Source organism: Crinia signifera, chromosome 9, assembly GCF_055691185.1.
Source record: "Crinia signifera chromosome 9, ASM5569118v1, whole genome shotgun sequence".
In the NCBI taxonomy this organism is placed as follows: Eukaryota; Metazoa; Chordata; class Amphibia; order Anura; family Myobatrachidae; genus Crinia; species Crinia signifera.
This window is the reverse complement of record NC_139225.1, coordinates 80,543,884-80,562,048: the sequence shown is the minus strand read 5'-3', so window position 1 is coordinate 80,562,048 and position 18,165 is coordinate 80,543,884. Positions and strand designations below refer to the sequence as shown.

The 18,165-nt window shown below is 47.1% G+C and overlaps 1 protein-coding gene across 2 annotated transcripts in view; it reads left to right on the top strand.

The window, feature by feature from the left end:
- ZC4H2 (zinc finger C4H2-type containing) overlaps positions 1–5,887 on the top strand; it is a 28,489-nt gene extending 22,602 nt beyond the window's left edge. Inside the window, exons 4-5 of one of the 2 annotated variants that reach the window (XM_083159296.1) lie at positions 361–523; positions 5,296–5,887. In XM_083159296.1, coding sequence (XP_083015422.1) covers positions 361–523; positions 5,296–5,409 — 277 coding nt within the window. In that variant the 3' untranslated portion in view covers positions 5,410–5,887. The remainder of the gene's footprint in view (positions 1–360; positions 524–5,295) is intronic. The other variant, XM_083159297.1, reaches the window with a different exon arrangement.
- The last annotated feature ends 12,278 nt before the right edge of the window (positions 5,888–18,165 follow it).

The following is an 18,165-nucleotide window of genomic DNA, read 5'->3' as shown; positions in this document are numbered from 1 at the left end:
ATGGCACAAGCATCTTACTTCCTGAAGCCATGGTGCGTGACCTTAGGTTTACTCATGTTGATGTTTGACCAGTTTGTGCCTTCATATGCAAGATGTTGGCATCTTGAAGCAAGTCCCAGCGGCTATGATATTTGCATAGTTTAGCACAGCTTCTGTGTACAAATTGCCAGCTGAGACAGCATTTGCATACATCTCTGAACCAAGCCCAGTTTTCCAACAGAACACCCAAACCCACAAACACCTCACCTGAATAGATTCTCCATATTTATATCTGCCATAAATCACTTGCTGGCATTTTTTGTCTGTTTTTAGCAGAAAGGTTTTGATTGCACATGGTCATTCATTTTATTTCTGTTCCAGCTACTTTGAAAAACAGAAAGCGGAGTGGCAAACAGAACCTCAGGAGCCACCTATACCAGAATCCCTGGCGGCGGCAGCAGCAGCAGCACAACAGCTACAGGTTGCCAGAAAGCAGGATACCAGACAGACAGCCACATTCCGGCAGCAACCGCCTCCCATGAAGGTAACATTTGGGCATTGTAATAAGAAATTGTAAATTGCATTGTACCAAATTCTAGGGCAGATGTATCAAACCTTCTATAGAGGACATGGGGATACATTTTTCATAGCAATATAGTATGTACTTATCTAGAAGCAGACGGATGGCTATGGGCCACTTCTCCATGTGTTTCTTGATATAGTTTGATACATCTCCACCTCTTTTAGCTTTACTCTGTTTCATGGTGCTTGCAGAAAATGGTCCTAATTTGTCTGGAAACTAGCTGACTGCAGATACTGACCAATTAGGAGACACAGGAAATTCGAACAAAGATAGGGAAGACCTGTACACCTGGCTTGTCATAAAGAAAAGCCACAGGTGTCCAGTCGGATGCAGCTTTTCATTTTGCCCTATGTTCTGTGAAGGAACTGTAGTGATATTAGATGTTCCTATGATTTTGGAGAGCACAGGAGAATAGGTAATCCTCTTATGCTACCCATACACTTATGCGATCGGATTCAAGGTAAAATCGAAGTGCGATGTCCATCGAATTTGATTGCATCTAATTGTGCAAAAAGTGCCCCTTTTCAGCACTCAATGGCACATCGGGTGCTGGAAGAGGGCAGCGGAGTAGCGTAGCGCTATAAAGTAGCGCTACTGGGCAGCGGGAGTCAGCACGGCTGCAGAATTTAAAAAAAAACACTGGGCAGCCCTCTGATTGGCTGAGATAAACAATTCTGCCACCACCAATGACCCACGCCACCCATCAGCGCTCCTTCACAGCGCTAAACTACACAGATGGACATGGGCAGCGGTCCCTCTGGCCCCCTCTCCCAAACACGGCGCTGCCGAAAGCATTCCCTCTGCCCCCCCATCTGCGCATTGCATTTGAGCAATCGCATGTGGTTAAAAACCGCATGCAATCACTCCTGCAATTCGATAGATATTATGTGCAGCACATACTATCTATCGACACAACATTCGACGGTGGGTCCATGCATCGCATTGAATGGTCCCTAAAATATGCATACAATCATTCGATTTATTGAACAGATGCAATATCTAGTGTATGAGTGGCATTAGAGTGCAAAAAAATGCACCAAATATGCTATCAGGAGCTCTAGGACCTCAATAGTACAATGCACAAGGCCAAACATTTTTTGTAGTAAATGACTATGAATATCAGATGTGCATTTTTTACTACATTAGTTTTCAATACAGACTTTCATATTGTATATTGTGTTTGCTTATTTTTTAAGGGATGGGGATTCTGTTTAGGACTATTAGGATTCTAGTCTGTCAGGATCTTTTACATTCATTCTGGAAATTGAAGCCCCATACACTAATATTCCCCCCCCTCAAGCCCAGTAGTTGTGTGGAGCAGGGGTGCAGGGTGGGAGTATTTGTGGCAAGAAGGACCATATAATGGCTGCCCCCAGCTTCACCTCTGGGGACATGGGGCAGGGCTCAGAGAGAAGGGGGCATGGAGGATCAGAGAGAGGGGGGATGGGGCAGGCCTCATAGAGAAGGGGACATTGAGTATCAGAGAGAAGGGGGCAGGGTCAGACAGAAGGGGTCATGGTGCATCAGAGAGGGGGCATGGGGCAGGGCTCAGAGAGAAGTGTACATGGAGGATCAGAGAGAATGGGGAAGGGGGGGCATGGCCTTACCAGGGACCTTTGTGGATGTCTCTGGACACGGCTCCCGCTGTTGGGGCACATTGGACCGGCGTGCTCTGCTGTGAGGGCCTCCAACTCCGCTACTCTCTTGCTGCCAGCTCAAGGAAGCCCAGCTGTGTTGGCTGCAGTCGGAGAGCCGTTTCCACTGCTCTTGCGGATTGCTGCCGCTAGTAGAAGTCGGGACCTCAATTTCGGCGCCTGCCTGGGCCGCGGACTCCGCACCGACACAGACACCCGCGATCGAGTACTACATAACTCCAGGGACCCCAGGAACACACCTACGCTATCCCTACTAGTACATACACTCCTGGGCATTGTGTCTCCGCTTTCATCTCCTCCTGGAGAGGTAAGAGACGCGGGTCTGTGCCGGGCTGTGTGGGCAGTGGCTGTCTTGGGAAGGGCAGTGCTCTGGTGGGGACTCTCTGGGGTGCATCCACCAGTTGCACCCCCGTTGGCTGCCCTACAAATTATTTTATTAGCTGGTCTTGCGAGGCTAGAGGTGCCCTGCAGAGATCTGGCTCCCTATACTTAGACACTGCACTCTCTCACTGCATGTGTACTGTGCAGGAGGCCCTATTGCTCCATCTCATCCAGTGCTCTCTGCCATATCCTACTATTGTGACTCCATAGACATCTTACTCTTACTCCTGTCCTTTATGTGCTGGGCCCTCTCCATACAGGGTATATTTCCCACATTCACAAGCTTCCAGTCTGACTACTGGCAACCCGGGTGACGAAGTACACTGCCCTCGCTGGGTTTTTCTAGTCTGAGATTAGTCCCCAGCTCTGACTCCATTTTATTTGTGTATCTGCCTCCTTTGTCCCCTTTGGTCCAGGCTATGCAGCAGACATATTGATACTGTGAACTAACCTGATACCCGATGGTTATTTAAGGGAGGTGTAATAATAGAGTGACATTTCAACATCAACACTTGTTCCGTGACGTGTGATGATTGTGTGAGACAAAAGTCAATGATATGTAATTCCATCATTATGTGAAGCATGACACCCTAGGATGAAACCATTTCTCCTCTGATGTCTAATTAAGGCCTCTCTAGGGGGGAGGTGGCGGACGCCCTCTGACGCACTGAGTCTTTCCAGATGCACATACATTGAGATATGCGATCATATCTACATTCAGGCCGTGACCCCATATACCCTTTACCTCAATCCTTAGCAGTAGTCCTGTTATTTTCCTTTTGCTCTATGGTGGTTTTACACAAGTACGTTCTCCTTAAATAGCTCCTTTTTGTTAATTTCCTTAAAGTGCCTATATGAGTCACAGGAAGCGCAGCGGGAAAGGAGGTGACCTGCGTACTTCAAAGTCATCAGCTGTTGCTGATCTCCAAAAATACACAGCCTCGATGTCTACCCCTACTTCTCCAGCGCATTCCTCCATTTCGGAGGCCTCTTTTGAATCAAGACCATGACCTCCAGAAAATTCTTATGCTACTGCAAACACTACTAAAGCAGACATTCCCACCAAATCTGATTTCACTTCCTTAGAGGACAAACTGCGGGAAGTGGTGCATTCTGAGTTCTCGGCTCTTAAACAAGAGATAATTCAACTTGGCTCTCAAGTGGAAGTCCTGGAATCCAAAGAAGAAAAGTCTGATGCCTTTCACAAATCTCTAGTAGACACAATTACACTACAAGCAGCGGAGATCCAATCTCTTCGAGACCATCTGGATGATATTGATAACAGGGGACACAGGAACAACCTGAGGGTTAGGGGTATCCCAGAGGACATCCCCAATCAGAGTCTACAAGATGTACTAACAAAATATTAAATTAAATAATGGAGAATACCCCAATTACTCCATTGTTTTTTATAGAGCCCACAGGGTGTTGTGACCTAGGGGTTTGCAATCTGAGTGCCCAAGGGATGTGATCTGTAGGCTTCATTATTTCACCCAGAAAGATGAAATCTTGAGGAAACTATGGAACGCGGAGGGAGTGGAATTTAATGGAAAATCCATTCAAGTATTTCAATAGCTCTCTTGGCTCACTTTGCAATCACGGCGTCATGTCAAGCCCCTGACGGACACTCTACGGAAACTAAACATCAAATACAGATGGGGCTACCCTTTCAATATTGCAGCATCAAATGGAGGGAAAATAGCTACTTTGCGCCATCTAAAGAGAATGGGGCAGGAGTCAGACAAAAATGTACATGGAGGATCAGAGAGAGGGGCATGGGGCAGGGGACATTGAGAAACAGATAGAGGGGGCAGGTATCAGAGAGAGAGGCAGGTGTACCTGCTGCGAGATGTGATGGTCAGACGATCTTGCAGTTTGTTAGCAATGCTTCATCAGCCTGAGAGCTCTGGGAGGTGCAGGGTGCTATGTATCAGCCTCTCTGCCATACAGGCCAGAGCTAACAATCGCAGAACCGATGTTGTGCTGCTTTCATGCACAGGACAATCAGCAATTGATTTCTCTGGCCTGGAATGAGACGAGAACTAGAGGGGGCTGCGGAGATGGAGCTTTACTGTCCAGCCGGCCTTAGCAGTGGGTAATAGACTTCTTCCAGAGCCACCCTCCCCTCCCTACACCCCTGTCTGCCTCTAGAGCCCCTCAGAATCCTGAGGCCCATCACAGTTGTCCCCCTAGACCCCCCCTGTCGCCAGGCCTGTGTGCAGGATAGCCAGTTCTCATCCAGTGTGAATTCCATTCAATTCATTTAGATCTTTTTCCACATATTGAAAGTACTAGTGTATTATTATTATTATTTTGTTTACTGTTCGTGTGTTTTCTGAGCAAAACTCCATTCAGTGAATTGAATTGCAGCTCACACATCGATCATTTTTTTATTTTCTTGTTGAGACTCTGATTCATGTATAAACTTGATAGAATTGTACTTAAGATTTATCATTAGGTGGTAGAATAGGTTAGATTCCGGTGTCTTTTACGTCTGCCACTGGGCATCCCTGAAGTGTAAATGTATCCCTTTCCACATTACTACAGTGGAGACAGGTCTTTTTAACGATTCCTATGACCACTTAATGACTTCTTTGCATCTGTTTGAAGATGCCATATATGTGTACTGCATCATCATTTTATATTTTATATACATTGCTGGCAAAAAGTTTCACAAACGTGTCCTTTCTTTCCTAGGCGTGCCTGTCTTGTCACCAGCAGATCCACCGCAACGCACCCATCTGCCCTCTCTGCAAAGCAAAGAGTCGATCTCGAAATCCAAAAAAGCCAAAACGGAAACAAGATGAATAGAACAGTCCAATCCCTTTATAAACCTGAAAGATTTCTTTTCCATGACATCCTTTCTAGTAACAATGTTCCCATTCTCGCCCTAAATCCCGTGCAATCTTGAACTGATTTTGTGGTGTTTTTCTATTTAACGTGTCGTAAGCACAATGGGGCCTGTTTCATTACCGTGGCGCAGTTGTAGCTGTAAAACATAGCCAAATAATATAGCTGTTTTTTGCTGCAATTCTGCTACAATCATACATTCCCAGTGTTTGTTGTCATTTTTTTTTGTTTAAAAAAAGAAGAGAGAAAATATTAAAGTCTTGGTGCTATTTTCACATCCTGCCCTTTGAACAAAGATTGTTATCGGAGGATAATGACCGTAACGATGTGCAATTACTGAAGACTAGAAGACCACTCTAAATATTTTAAAATTTCTCAATTACATGTCTCTTGTAAGCAACTGAATCGATAAAATAAAATGGAAAACATTCATAGAAAACTGTTTTGTCTGTACGAGTGTTTAACACGCATGATTTTGACATTTTAAAGATCAGACTCGTGTTAGCTTTTGTGGGTTGAGTGAGTATGGTTGGCACCATACAGCTTAATGTAATGGCACATGAATTCTGGAAGCATTCATGCAAACTGGTTTTATTTTCATACTTTCCTGTTAGGAAAACATTATTGTAATTGGCGTGTTATTGCAAGGATATTATAGGGTAGACTGAACGTTGAATCATACTTTTTCAAATGAATTTGGGTGCTTATGTGCAGCCACCCCCCACCACACCTGTTGACTGTAATAATTTAGTTTGCTCAATAAACCTGCTAGTTGCTGAAATCATGGTTCGAAAAAAAGGGTCTCGCCACTCATGATGGTTCCCAATGCAGAAAAAAACTATAATAATTTATCACACAGGAGAGATATAAAACCAATGCAAAACAGGGCTGAGTGGAAGTATGAAGCAGTAAGTTCTTACTGGACAAATTTAAAATGTTTTCAAAAGAGAATCATGGAAAGCAGCATATGATTGGATTATCTCCACTCCAGCTCCTAGTAGCTAAGTTCTCCTAGATTTGTACAGCATAAAACAGTCTTTCTTGCCAGAGGCACAGTTCTAGGTAGATGTAGGCTTCGCTGGCTCACTTCCCTTGTACTCAGCTCACAACAGCATAAGTGAACAGCACGCCAAAAACAGGTAACACCAGTGATTTCAGAAACAGATCACCTACAAATTATTTAATAAATATGAGTTTATTTAATACAGCATATTGAGTACACTTAAATCCTGAAGAGTAGTTTATAGAGTGTCCCTATCTACCTGCCCTATGCCTTACAGTGAATGCATGCAGCAGATTGAGCGAGCAGGGCATAAGGGAATAAGACAGTGGTTCACAAACTTTTTTGGATCACGGCACCCTAGAGTATCAGATTTTTTTTCATGGCACCCCTAGGCAAAAAATTAGATACCAAAAACTTCAGAAAAAAATATTAAATTAAATAAGTTGCGCTTATATGTCCTCTTTAGGTCCAGTTATGTGAGTAATGAGGAACATGATTCACTTCTGTTTATCCACATGTTATAATTGGCAGTAACAAGTACTGATTTTCCTTATTACTTTGACCATATATCATTTGAATTTGTCCTAGACCACCAACCCAGGGCACCCCTGCAAGTGTTCCGCGGCACCCCTGGGAGCCACGGCACACAGTTTGGGAACCACTGGAATAAGAGAGCAACTGAGATTGAGGTCCAGTGAAAGCAGGAGCATTTTGTGGCATATTGTGAAGTAGGAGCACTTTAATGAAGCCTGCTATGAATTTGGGGCATTACAGTGTGGCAAACAGTGACCTTGGCCCATTACAATGTTGCACACAATGAACCGGGGGCACTGTGCGATATAATGTGAACTGAGACAATGCGGTATACAGGGATACAATGTAGTGTAATGTGAATGAGATCACTACTGTGGGGGTAAAAAATGAACTAGGACAGGGGTTCCCAAACTTTTTGGAATCATGGCACCCGGAAGCATCAGAATTATTTTGCGGCACCCCAGAGGCAGAGTCCCGCCGGTGATTGACGGCACAGAGGCGGCGTGGGAACAGGAGAGAGCCGCATCAGAGACTCCACGGTGCGCCTGCGGCACCCGGCAAACAGGGACTGGGCAGACAGTGCTGTGGCTGCCACCAGGAGACTGAAGCAGTGCACAGGAGAGCCGTCAGGCAGCTGCTGACAGGCCGGAATGGAGGCGCTGTCAATCAAGGCAGCCTGGCGGCTGCAGAAAGAGAGCCCGATGCAGAGTGACCACGGCGCACTGTGACGGTGCCCGGTCACCTAGCCAGCAACAGTGCACGAAGGCGCCCTGGTGGTGAACAGCGGCAGGGGGACCAGAGACCCTGTGCTCCACATCCCCAGCAGCGCAGAGGCAGCTACTACCACCAGGCTCCAGTCCTTGCTGACCACATCTGGCGGAGTCGTAACTGGCAGGAGCTGGCAACTTGTAGGGGAACCCTACCACCTCCCCTCTTCCCCTGGACGAGCCGCTTGCCATGATCCATCCTTACCCCGACGGTCTCCAAACCCTACTGACACATCCCAGCACCGGCGCCAGCTTAGAGTGAGGCGCAATCCACATTCTAGTGACTGCCTTTACGCTCACCCTTCATTACCTGGAACAGGACACAGGCCTTTTCTTCCTTTTAGTGAGTTGCATCAAAGGGCTGGCAGAGTGCCAAATCCTATTACTGTTTCAAAGCAATACGGTGCACCTAGGCCAAAAAGGTACCTAACTTTAGGGGTAAACTGCGCATTTTAAGGGGAAGTAGTACACCCAATTGGGGACTCAGTGTTGCACAGTATAAATTGAAGTATTACCAATACAGATTTGCATTGCTTGTATGTGCCTCCTGTTAATGTTGAATGTGACCTGATGTGACAGACTGGGGCCCAATACTCACGGTGGACCCCATTGCACACAGTATTCTTTAAGTGAATGTATTGCAGTGTATTGCTCATTGTATATTCTTGCTCAGTAATTTGAATTGATTGAAATTTATTGCATTTTTCATTGATTGTCTAAATTGTAATTGTATCTAGTATATCGTGCAAATTGTGGCCTGTTGTGACAGGGCCCCATCGCGCAAGATATCGTGCAAAGCCCGTTATTGTAGTCGCTTGTCTTTGAGAGCTAGTTGTTACTTCTATTGCGACATCTACTATTCCATCTAACGGTGACTCGTGATCCAGAGCTGCCTAATAAAACATCTGTTCACCGTCCTCACGTGTGGTAAACCTGTTATTGTGTGGGTGCGTGTGGGGGGTGGTGCTCTTTTTAGGGTTCCTTGTCCCTTTTCCCTCAGAATTCAGGCGAGTGAAGCCGGGAAACCACCGACGAACCAGGACAGGCGGGAATCAAGAGCACAAGGTACCAGATACACCACACCTGGCTGCCCGTAGTCTGACAACATCACATTGGGATCAATCACTGAAAAGACACATGAAGCCATAGCAAACAAACATGAGGCGAAGGATGGGTTATGCTGATGGCTGGTGGTTAGGTTTAGGTAGTGGGGTGCAGGGGTTAGGATTAGGCACCAGCGAGAAGGATTATGGCCAGGATGTGGGGGGTACCCTGCTTAGGCATTAAACACATATAGTGGGGGTATTCAATCCCGACAGGGGAAATAGCAGCGGGCGCCTATTCAATGCTGTCTTATCCAACAGCATTGAAGAGGCAGATCGTCAGAACGGGCCTGACTGAAAGCTGTGAATTGTCGCGCTCAAAATCCATAGCCGTTTATTCCCTCTTTTCGCCGATCGCCAAGCGGGACATTGAGTCCTGCCTGGCGATATGCTGTCGAGCTAAACAAAGGGTCATGGTACCCCCCCATAGCCTCATATAAGATTCCACTAGCATATTATATCTTGTGTACAGTACATCAGATTGTGACTCATGATTAATGGGAGAGGGTGCTCTAACATCGGTACAGCTGGGGGGTGTTTGTGTAATTATGAACATATGCGGGAAATAAAAATGATGCACGTACACCTAGGAAAGCCATATTATATGCGGTTGGTGGGTGCAGGAGCACATACCAGATTATGATTAACATTAGCAAACTGCTTGGAATCATCTGTTTGGTTTGCAAAACCAAAGTGTACCGCTGATACTGATTGGTGCTTTCTCTGCTGCTTGCCGTTGCTTGTGCTTCTGTGAGTATTTTTTCTGTACACAGGAGAATTTGCCACCTACTACTGAAACCAATCAAAACAAATCGGAAACTCTTTTTAATAGAGATATGCAGGTAGAGATTTACTTATTGGCTATCGGCTGTCACATACACACACGGCTATCGGCTGTTTTGACTTCAAATCATTCGACAGCCGATAGCCAATAAGATCCCATTTTTGGAGTTCCGGGTAAATCAGAGTAAATTCGAACCTGCACATCTCTACATTTTAGACAGTAAATGATGCTAATTTTGCATCAACATCACTATCTCTAAGTAAAAATAGCTTCTAGTCTAGTGTTTTTCAACCACTGTGCCGTGGCACACTAGTGTGCCTTGATCTGTTCTCAAGTGTGCCCCCAGATCTAGAGATGCCCAAACCAGTTTACAGCCACCACCAGTTCAACTGTTATTTACTGGTCTCTTCTTTTCATGCAAAGGGCCAATGTATTTTATTTTTGTTACCTGTGGGGACCAGTGTGATTGGTTTTTATATGGGGGCCAATAGGTTTGTTTTTTTTCCTGTGGGGGCCAATGTGTTTTGACCTCTGGGGATCTCATGGTGTGCCTTGGCAATTTTTAAATCTTATTTAGTGTGCCGCAAGGTAAAAAGGTTGAAAATCACTGTTCTAGCCCAACAAAAACTGTAGTTTGCCTGTAGTTCACATGTTCAGCTCTAGGTGGAGATCATACATTATTTATCACTACTGACATTTTTTTTGCTTATTTTTTCCCCCTAATAATGTGCATTTTACAGCACACATCTCAATTAGTTCCTGGATTGCAAAAGTGGTGGTAACAGGTATTTATAGCACTAATTTATATTCATTAACTGTTTACTTTAACAAAAAAAACAGAACAATTAGAGGATGCAGACTTGGAAGGTAGTGACCCAGTGCTTGTGTATATACACACACACACACTCTGTATATCACACATATATTATATACTGTGTATCATAGGCATATTTATAAGGGGTGCAGGATGTTCAGTGCACACACTCCTTGGGTCCAAGGGGCCCCAGCACTGCACATCCTGCACCCAGATTATACTTACCTTGTCCAGCAAGCGTGTCTCTCCTCAGCAGTGAAAGCAAAGACTCTTGCACTGAGGGCACAGTGCATTTGCTTTCTTGTGTACCTGCATCATCTTCCTAAAAAATCTCTGGTCAGTAGGAAGATGGTGCCGTGGAGAGACCCGCTATATGGCACTAGGTTAGATGTGGAAGGGATGGGGGTGGACACATTCCCCAGAGGAGAAGTCTGCTGCACACAAGCCCCCTTAGCATTAATATGCCCGTCTCTTACCTACAATGTACCCCAGCCTACATCTGTGTGACTCATCATCTGTTTACCATGAGATAACATGGACATCCCCTAAGTCTGGAGGTAAGGAGATTTCACGCAGCGGAGGAAAGGGTTGTTCAGTTAGGGCAGTTAAGATCTGCCATAAAAGGTTGGGATGGCTGATTCACTTAATATATTTAAGAAAGGGTTGAACCCAGGCCCGGTGTTAGGCTTCTCAGCACCCTAGGCAAAACATCAACCTATTGCCTCCCCAACCCCACACTGCCACTTTGCAGGCCCTGAAGTGAAAGGGTAGAAGGCATTTTAGAAGTTCCACAGCCACCACCTGGCTCATAGACATCCTTAATTTTGTGATAGGCAGGGTCAGTGATGCCCCTAGATCCTGGCACTCAAGGCAGCTGTCTAATGGTAGAGCCTGGTTGGACCAATTTTTAGCAGAAAAAGATATCCGTGGGTACAACTATTACTTATAATGCATAGTGGGCGTTCCAGTAAGGTAAATATCAGCCAAGGGCTCAGGTAAGGCTGGAGACAGGATACTATAGCAGGCTTGCCGACCCTCTGGGAATGGCAGGGAGCCTCCCGAAAATCGGGTCCGCCTCCCGTCCACACGGGAAGGTGGGCAAGTCTCCCGCTTTCTGTTCACAGCCCCCGTCCCCCCTTGCCCACTGGTTTAATTACCGCAAATCGCGGGTCCGCGATGAAGAGGCAGAGCTTAAATGCCAATCGCATCTTTCGCGTCATTTAAGCCCCGCCCCCTCTCCGCAGCCCACGAATCACTGAGTTTTCCGTCATAGGGGTGTGGTCAAGTGATGTCAGCCTTGCTCCGCCCCCCTGATGTGTTGCCTCTCCCGGAGAGCTAAAATTTAAAGTAAGTAAAGTACAAGTATGTACTATAGCAGGGGTGGCCAACCAGTCATATACAAAGAGCCAAAAAATATGCTTTGGGACGACGAAGAGCCAACATCATGCGCATATGTACATTTATACATCGCCAACCTCATACATACATTTATACACCGCCACCCTCATACATACATACATACATACATTTGGACACCGCCACCCTCATACATACATACCATTTATACACCGCCACCCTCATACATACATACATTTATACATCGCCACCCTCATACATACATACATTTAGACACCGCCACCCTCATACATACATACATACATACCATTTATACACCGCCACCCTCATACATACATACATTTATACATCGCCACCCTCATACATGCATACATACATACATACATTTATACATGCCACCCTCATACATACATACCATTTATACACCGCCACCCTCATACATACATACATTTATACACCACCACCCTCATACATACATACATACATACATACATTTATACATCACCACCCTCATACATGCATACCATTTATACACCGCCACCCTCATACATACATACATTTATACACCACCACCCTCATACATACATACATACATACATACATACATACATTTATACATCACCACCCTCATACATGCATACCATTTATACACTGCCACCCACATACATACATACATTTATACACCGCCACCCTCATACATACATGCATACATTTATATATACACCCCCACCCTAATACATACATACCATTTATACACGCCACCCTCATACATGCATACCATTTATACACCACCACCCACATACATACATACATTTATACACCGCCACCCTCAAAAAAGTGTGTGTGTGTGTGGGGGTTAACACTATAGAAGCCAATGGGGTTCACATTGCTATTCTCCCCCACCCACCCAGTACTAGCAGTCAGGTTTCCTGTGCCCTGATGCCGGCTTCCACGTTCCGCAGCAGTGGGGATGGACCATGTGAGAGCGAAAGAGGTGGGGCAAGAGAGATGACACAAAGAGGGAGTAAAAGGCAGGTAGATAGAGAGAGGTGTGGGGGAAGAGGGGGTGAGGGGAGGAGTGCGAATGTAAGTAAGGCAAGGCAAAGGGAGAGAGCATGGGTTAGAAAAGGGTTGCCCCACCCCCCAGATCTCCTGGACTACGTCTCCTTCTCACCTGCGGCTACGTAATCAATGTCAGGTCTTCTCTATGCCCCGGCGCCGGCTCCCGCGCAGTAGCTGGCCTCCTCTGCTTCAGCAGCAGCTGGACTTCCCTGCAGCAGCAGCTGGCTCACGCAATGGCTGCTGTTCCCTCAGCCCCGGAACCTCCATCGGCTGGTCTCCTTGGCCCCAGCGCTGGCTCCCGCAGCATCATCTCCTATGCGCCGACGTCTTCTCAACGGCGTGGGTAAGGGGGCGGGGGGCAAGATGATGGATGTCCATCATATATTAGGAGGGGGGAGGGGGCTTGCTCCGCGGCTGGACCTGCTATGCAGCCGCTTACTGTGTGGGGAGATGCGAGCTGCCCGATCGCTGCTGACCACAGTGATCGGGAAGAACTATAGCGCTGCGACGGGGGGTGATTGAAGGAGCCTCAGCTCCTTAAGCAAAGAGCCGCATGCGGCTCGAGAGCCGCGGGTTGGCCACCCCTGTACTATAGTATCATTACAGTACAAGTATGTACTATAGTATCATTTTAGAAATAGGTTGAACTCGACTTACCTCTTTAATCAACCTCACAAACTATTGGGGGGATTCAGAATTGTTTGTTAGGCTGCATGCATTCGTAGCCTAGTGAGAAGGTAAATGACGCCTGCCACCCTGCCGTGTAAATACCTGCATTAGCATACGAGTGGATGCGTACACTTACACAACCACTCGCATGGAGCCGCACAGGAAAAAATCATTCAATGGCCATTCACCATCAAATAATTAATTTGCCTTTCACAGATAAAAGTCAGTCTAACTAGGGACGGATACAGGCCGGAGGGGGGGATGAAGGGGGCGATCACCCCCCTAGGCTATAAATCGGTAGGAGCCATGAGATGAAACAGAGCGGGAGGCAGAGGGAGGCTTACACTGTGAGTACACCGCCATGCCCTCTCCCCTTTATCCACCTGGTGGGGCTGGGAGACCTGGGGAGAGCAGGAGGGGTACATAGTAACTTGTGTGCGGGGGCAGTGGTCATACAATGGGAGGAATCAGGACCGGAAAGGGGAGGCGTTGGGACTGGGAAGGGGAGGAGTTGGGACTGGGAAGGGTTAGAAAGCTGAATTCAAGGGGGGGGGGGGTGCTGACACCATGTGACATTTGTGGGGTACACCCAGCATTTTTTTGTGGTAATACTCATAAAATGCTGGGAGTTCCCCTGCTTCCTCCCCCTGCCCTCCCATACTGGAAAGAATGCATCGGCAAGTGGGAAACTCGCCAATGGCGTTCGCTCAGGGGGTTTGCACATGCGCACAAGAGGCTACCTTAATTATGCATAAGCAGACCCCCACCATTGACGGGGGAACCTAATTCCGCCCATTACGAGTGGGTTTGAATCACCCTCTATGTCACTATGTTAAGGTGGAGCTGCTCAGCCTGGCGTTCATTGGGTCTGACCAGCCAGTCTGGCCATCAGCCCTTATGGCATACTAATCAAATGATAAGAATTTACAGTTGCCCATTGTTTTACATTACTGCGGCCCTACTGTATCTGTGTGAAATTTGTACCCCTCCTAATAATAGTCAAGGGCCAAAGCAGTGGCGTAACTATAGTCCCGCAGCACCTGCAGTGGCGGGGAGGCGCTGAGAGGGTGTGGGTGCCAGGGGAGTTGCGGGTCTATAGTTACGCCACTGCCTTCTGCCCCTGCTGCCGGCGCTTCTGTATGCACTGGGTCCCGGCTCTTCTGGCGACTGCGGCTAATGACAAGTGACACTCGGAAAATGGCTGCCCCCACACAGCAGACCGTTTTTAAGGTTGCTAGAGGAGGCAGTGGCAAATAGGCAAAGGTCAGCGAGGGAGTGTCCTCGCACATAAGAGCCCTTGTATCAGCCTGTGGAGGTAGGTGCTGCCATAGGAGATGATAGGACACAAATGTATAGAGTATGGTGGTGGCATTGGAGGGCTGCTGGCATATGATGGGAGAAGAGCCACTGTATTCCAGCAAACATTATTTAGTTTTAGGTTTTTAAAAAGACAACTATATTTGATAAATATATATAAATTGGTTGAAAATTGTTACATTATAACAAATGCAACCAATGATAAAATTTATAATTTAAACTGTTATAGCTGTACGAAAACATTTAGCAGAAGTTTGAAGTGTAAAATTGAATGTTAATAGTGATAACCCATTATAAAGCTAATTAAACATGTTCTTCATCACCTGTTTAAATGTAAATTTACTAGATAAAATGTGAGAGCTTGTTGCTATATATACATGTTCTATTCGGTTATACACATCTGAATGTGAACAGCACAGAGGGCTGCAAATGTTAAGTTCTCACATATTAGTCATCCACTAGCTATTGGTGTAAGCAGTGTGTATACACCATCTTGTTTCACCAGCTACACCGCTGATTTAGTTACCCATATTGGCAGTGCGACCAGGGCCGGCAACAGAAATCTTGGGGCCCTGTACACTGATATTTCTCGGGCCCGCTGCCCCCCCACATAATCTCAAACCCACACAACCCTCTTCTGCACCAAGAAATGTATTGCCAAATATAAGACACTGGAATACTAGAAATGTGCAGATAGAGGTAAATGCACAATTTGGGTATAAGTGGCATTACGGAACATGACCGAACATACCTCCCCGCCACACACGGGACTACAGACAGGAAGCCGCAAGTGAAGTACAAACAGCTGCCGAGCTGTGCCACAGCCAGGGTCCCAGAAGTTAGGGACAGTTATGTTGGAAAACCTAATACCCCTAACACTCCTTTACGTACTGTATAAACACCTTGGTGAGTTTGAAACTCACCAAAGGCGTTCGCACGGGGGTTTGCATATTCGCAACATCGGCCAGGGGACTGAATTCATCCCGCAAGGAGCGGGTCTGAATCAGCCCCTTAGTGCTGCGTCTCAGCCCTTAGGGTGCCGTTTGAGGTAGCCGCCGTGCCTAGCTTGGGGGCACTTCTAACCTCAATATTATTGCAGCAGGCAGGTGGCAGGTGACGGGGCAGTGGAGTCCCTGTCCTAGGGGTACAGCTACATGCTGCTTTTAACTGGAAGGCCCCCCCTCCCCCACCTCTTACAATGGTTTTAGCAGCATTACTATGCTGCATTAGAATCAGCTCTGTGTTTGGGGGAGGAGCTTTATGCATATGTGCATTATGCATAATTAGACAGTGATAGGAAGGGGAGAAGGGGAATTGGGTTCCCAACAGCCAAACAGACACTGAGTAACACACGCTGGGCACTGCACCACAACACACACCCACCGGGCTTCCCGCTAAGCCCCGCCCCAATGCAGGACACCGCAGTCAGACACCCTGACAGTCGGGAGGCAGGCAGAGGATCCTTCCCAGCCAGTCAGGTGTATGCATACAACGCAGCGGTGGCCCGGTAATGCATAACGATGCTGGCTGGGGGGTCCGGGACCCCAGCCTAACATTGCCACCAGCCTCAAATAACATTTCCAAAGACCCCCCTATGCCCTTAAATTACAATACTTTTCCTTATGCACTGATCCCAGCTGCTCAGCCTCACGGCGTCGCTCCGCTCCGAGCAGTGGCAAACGCAGGATTTTCAGACGGGGGTTTCCAGAGGGGTGGAGCAAAGCACGGAGATGGACACTTAGGTGACCCAGTATATGCCGGGTCAGTTAAAGTATTATAGATAGATCAAATATATATAAATAATAATAATAATTAAAAAATATATATATATACATATATATATATATACATACATACATACATACATATACATACAGGGGTGTCAACAGCAGTGTAGACCCCTGGGCATAGCAATGTATTGGGGCCCCCTACCTATCCTCCAGCGTTAGGGGTAGTGGGTGCTATGAGCGGAAGCTTTGATGTCCTGCGGGTGGTAGGGGGTATTATATCAACCACTCAGCATGTAGGGCCTGGATCAGTAATTTCCACTAATTACCTCTTTACTGCACATATGGTTGGATATGAGGTGGGAGAAGGGGGCATTGGGCTGAATGAAGGGGCCCTGATACATAGCTTCCAGGGTGGTAGAGGATGTTTAATATGCAGATGAGGGGTGTATAGTGGAGTGGGCTTATTATCCATAATTTTCTGGTGGGAGGACAGCTTGCTTGACTGCAGATATCTCCAGTTCCCGGAACTAGATTTCTTATATTTTAATGGAATTAAAAACTAGAGAATCCCACCTACTAATGGTATTGGGGACTAGAGGATCAGAGTTCAAGAGGCAGAGCAATCTGCCAACGAGTATTTAAAACTACATACCAGGTGTGTGGAGCTGGAGCAGTAACCAGCTGCTGGAAGGCTGATATCTCTGGTTCTGGGAATAGTAGAGATAAGCTACTAGTGTCCATCAAGGGGGAGGGTCCCAGATTTTGGAATATACCCTCAGGAAAACTCTAAGTCAGAGAGAACCTGAAATATCTGATTGGGAATAACAATTAACAGGCTTGGATGGGGACCACTGTTTTGAAGTCAGATATCTCCGGTTTCCAAGGGCCAATTTTTACAATTCTTATACCCATGGAAAGAGGGGACCCTCGGCTTACAGATGAGGGCCCTTAGACTCTTGGGGGGGTTTCTGGGTACTCAGAAACCCCCCCTGCGTGCGCTACTGGCTCCGAGTCCTCACTGCTCGGGACTTCCTGTCTGAGACTGTGAAACTCAGCAGTGTCTTCTGTGTGCCTATTCAGCAACAGGCAGCCTCGCGATTGGCTGCCTGTTGCTAGGCTCTGTCAGGACCACCCCTGGCATGGATGTAGTCATCGGGTCTGCATCCATGTGATATGTCCACAAAATAACATCCTGTCCGACGGTCCACCCTCCACCCCCAGCGGCCCTGCGCACACCGCGCGCCGATAGTTCTGCAGTGCCCCTGACTCACACACAGCAGCGCAGGAGAGACCCGGCGGCGCCGTGCACACACCGTCGGGTGGACACAGCTAGGCAGCGCAGCAGCACACAAACATGGGCGGCACACAAAGACTGCACAGCTGACGGAAGCAGAAGGGGTAACACAGACGGGCCGCGGCCGGGCTCTGGGGCCCTTCATATTGCCGGGGCCCGTCACACATGTCCCCCTTGACCCCCCCTGTCGCCAGCCCTGAGTGCGACTAGTCAGCTAGTGTGTAAGAGGCTTCCGTTATGGTTCTTTGGATAGAGCGCAGATCCACCAGTGGACATAGGTGTTT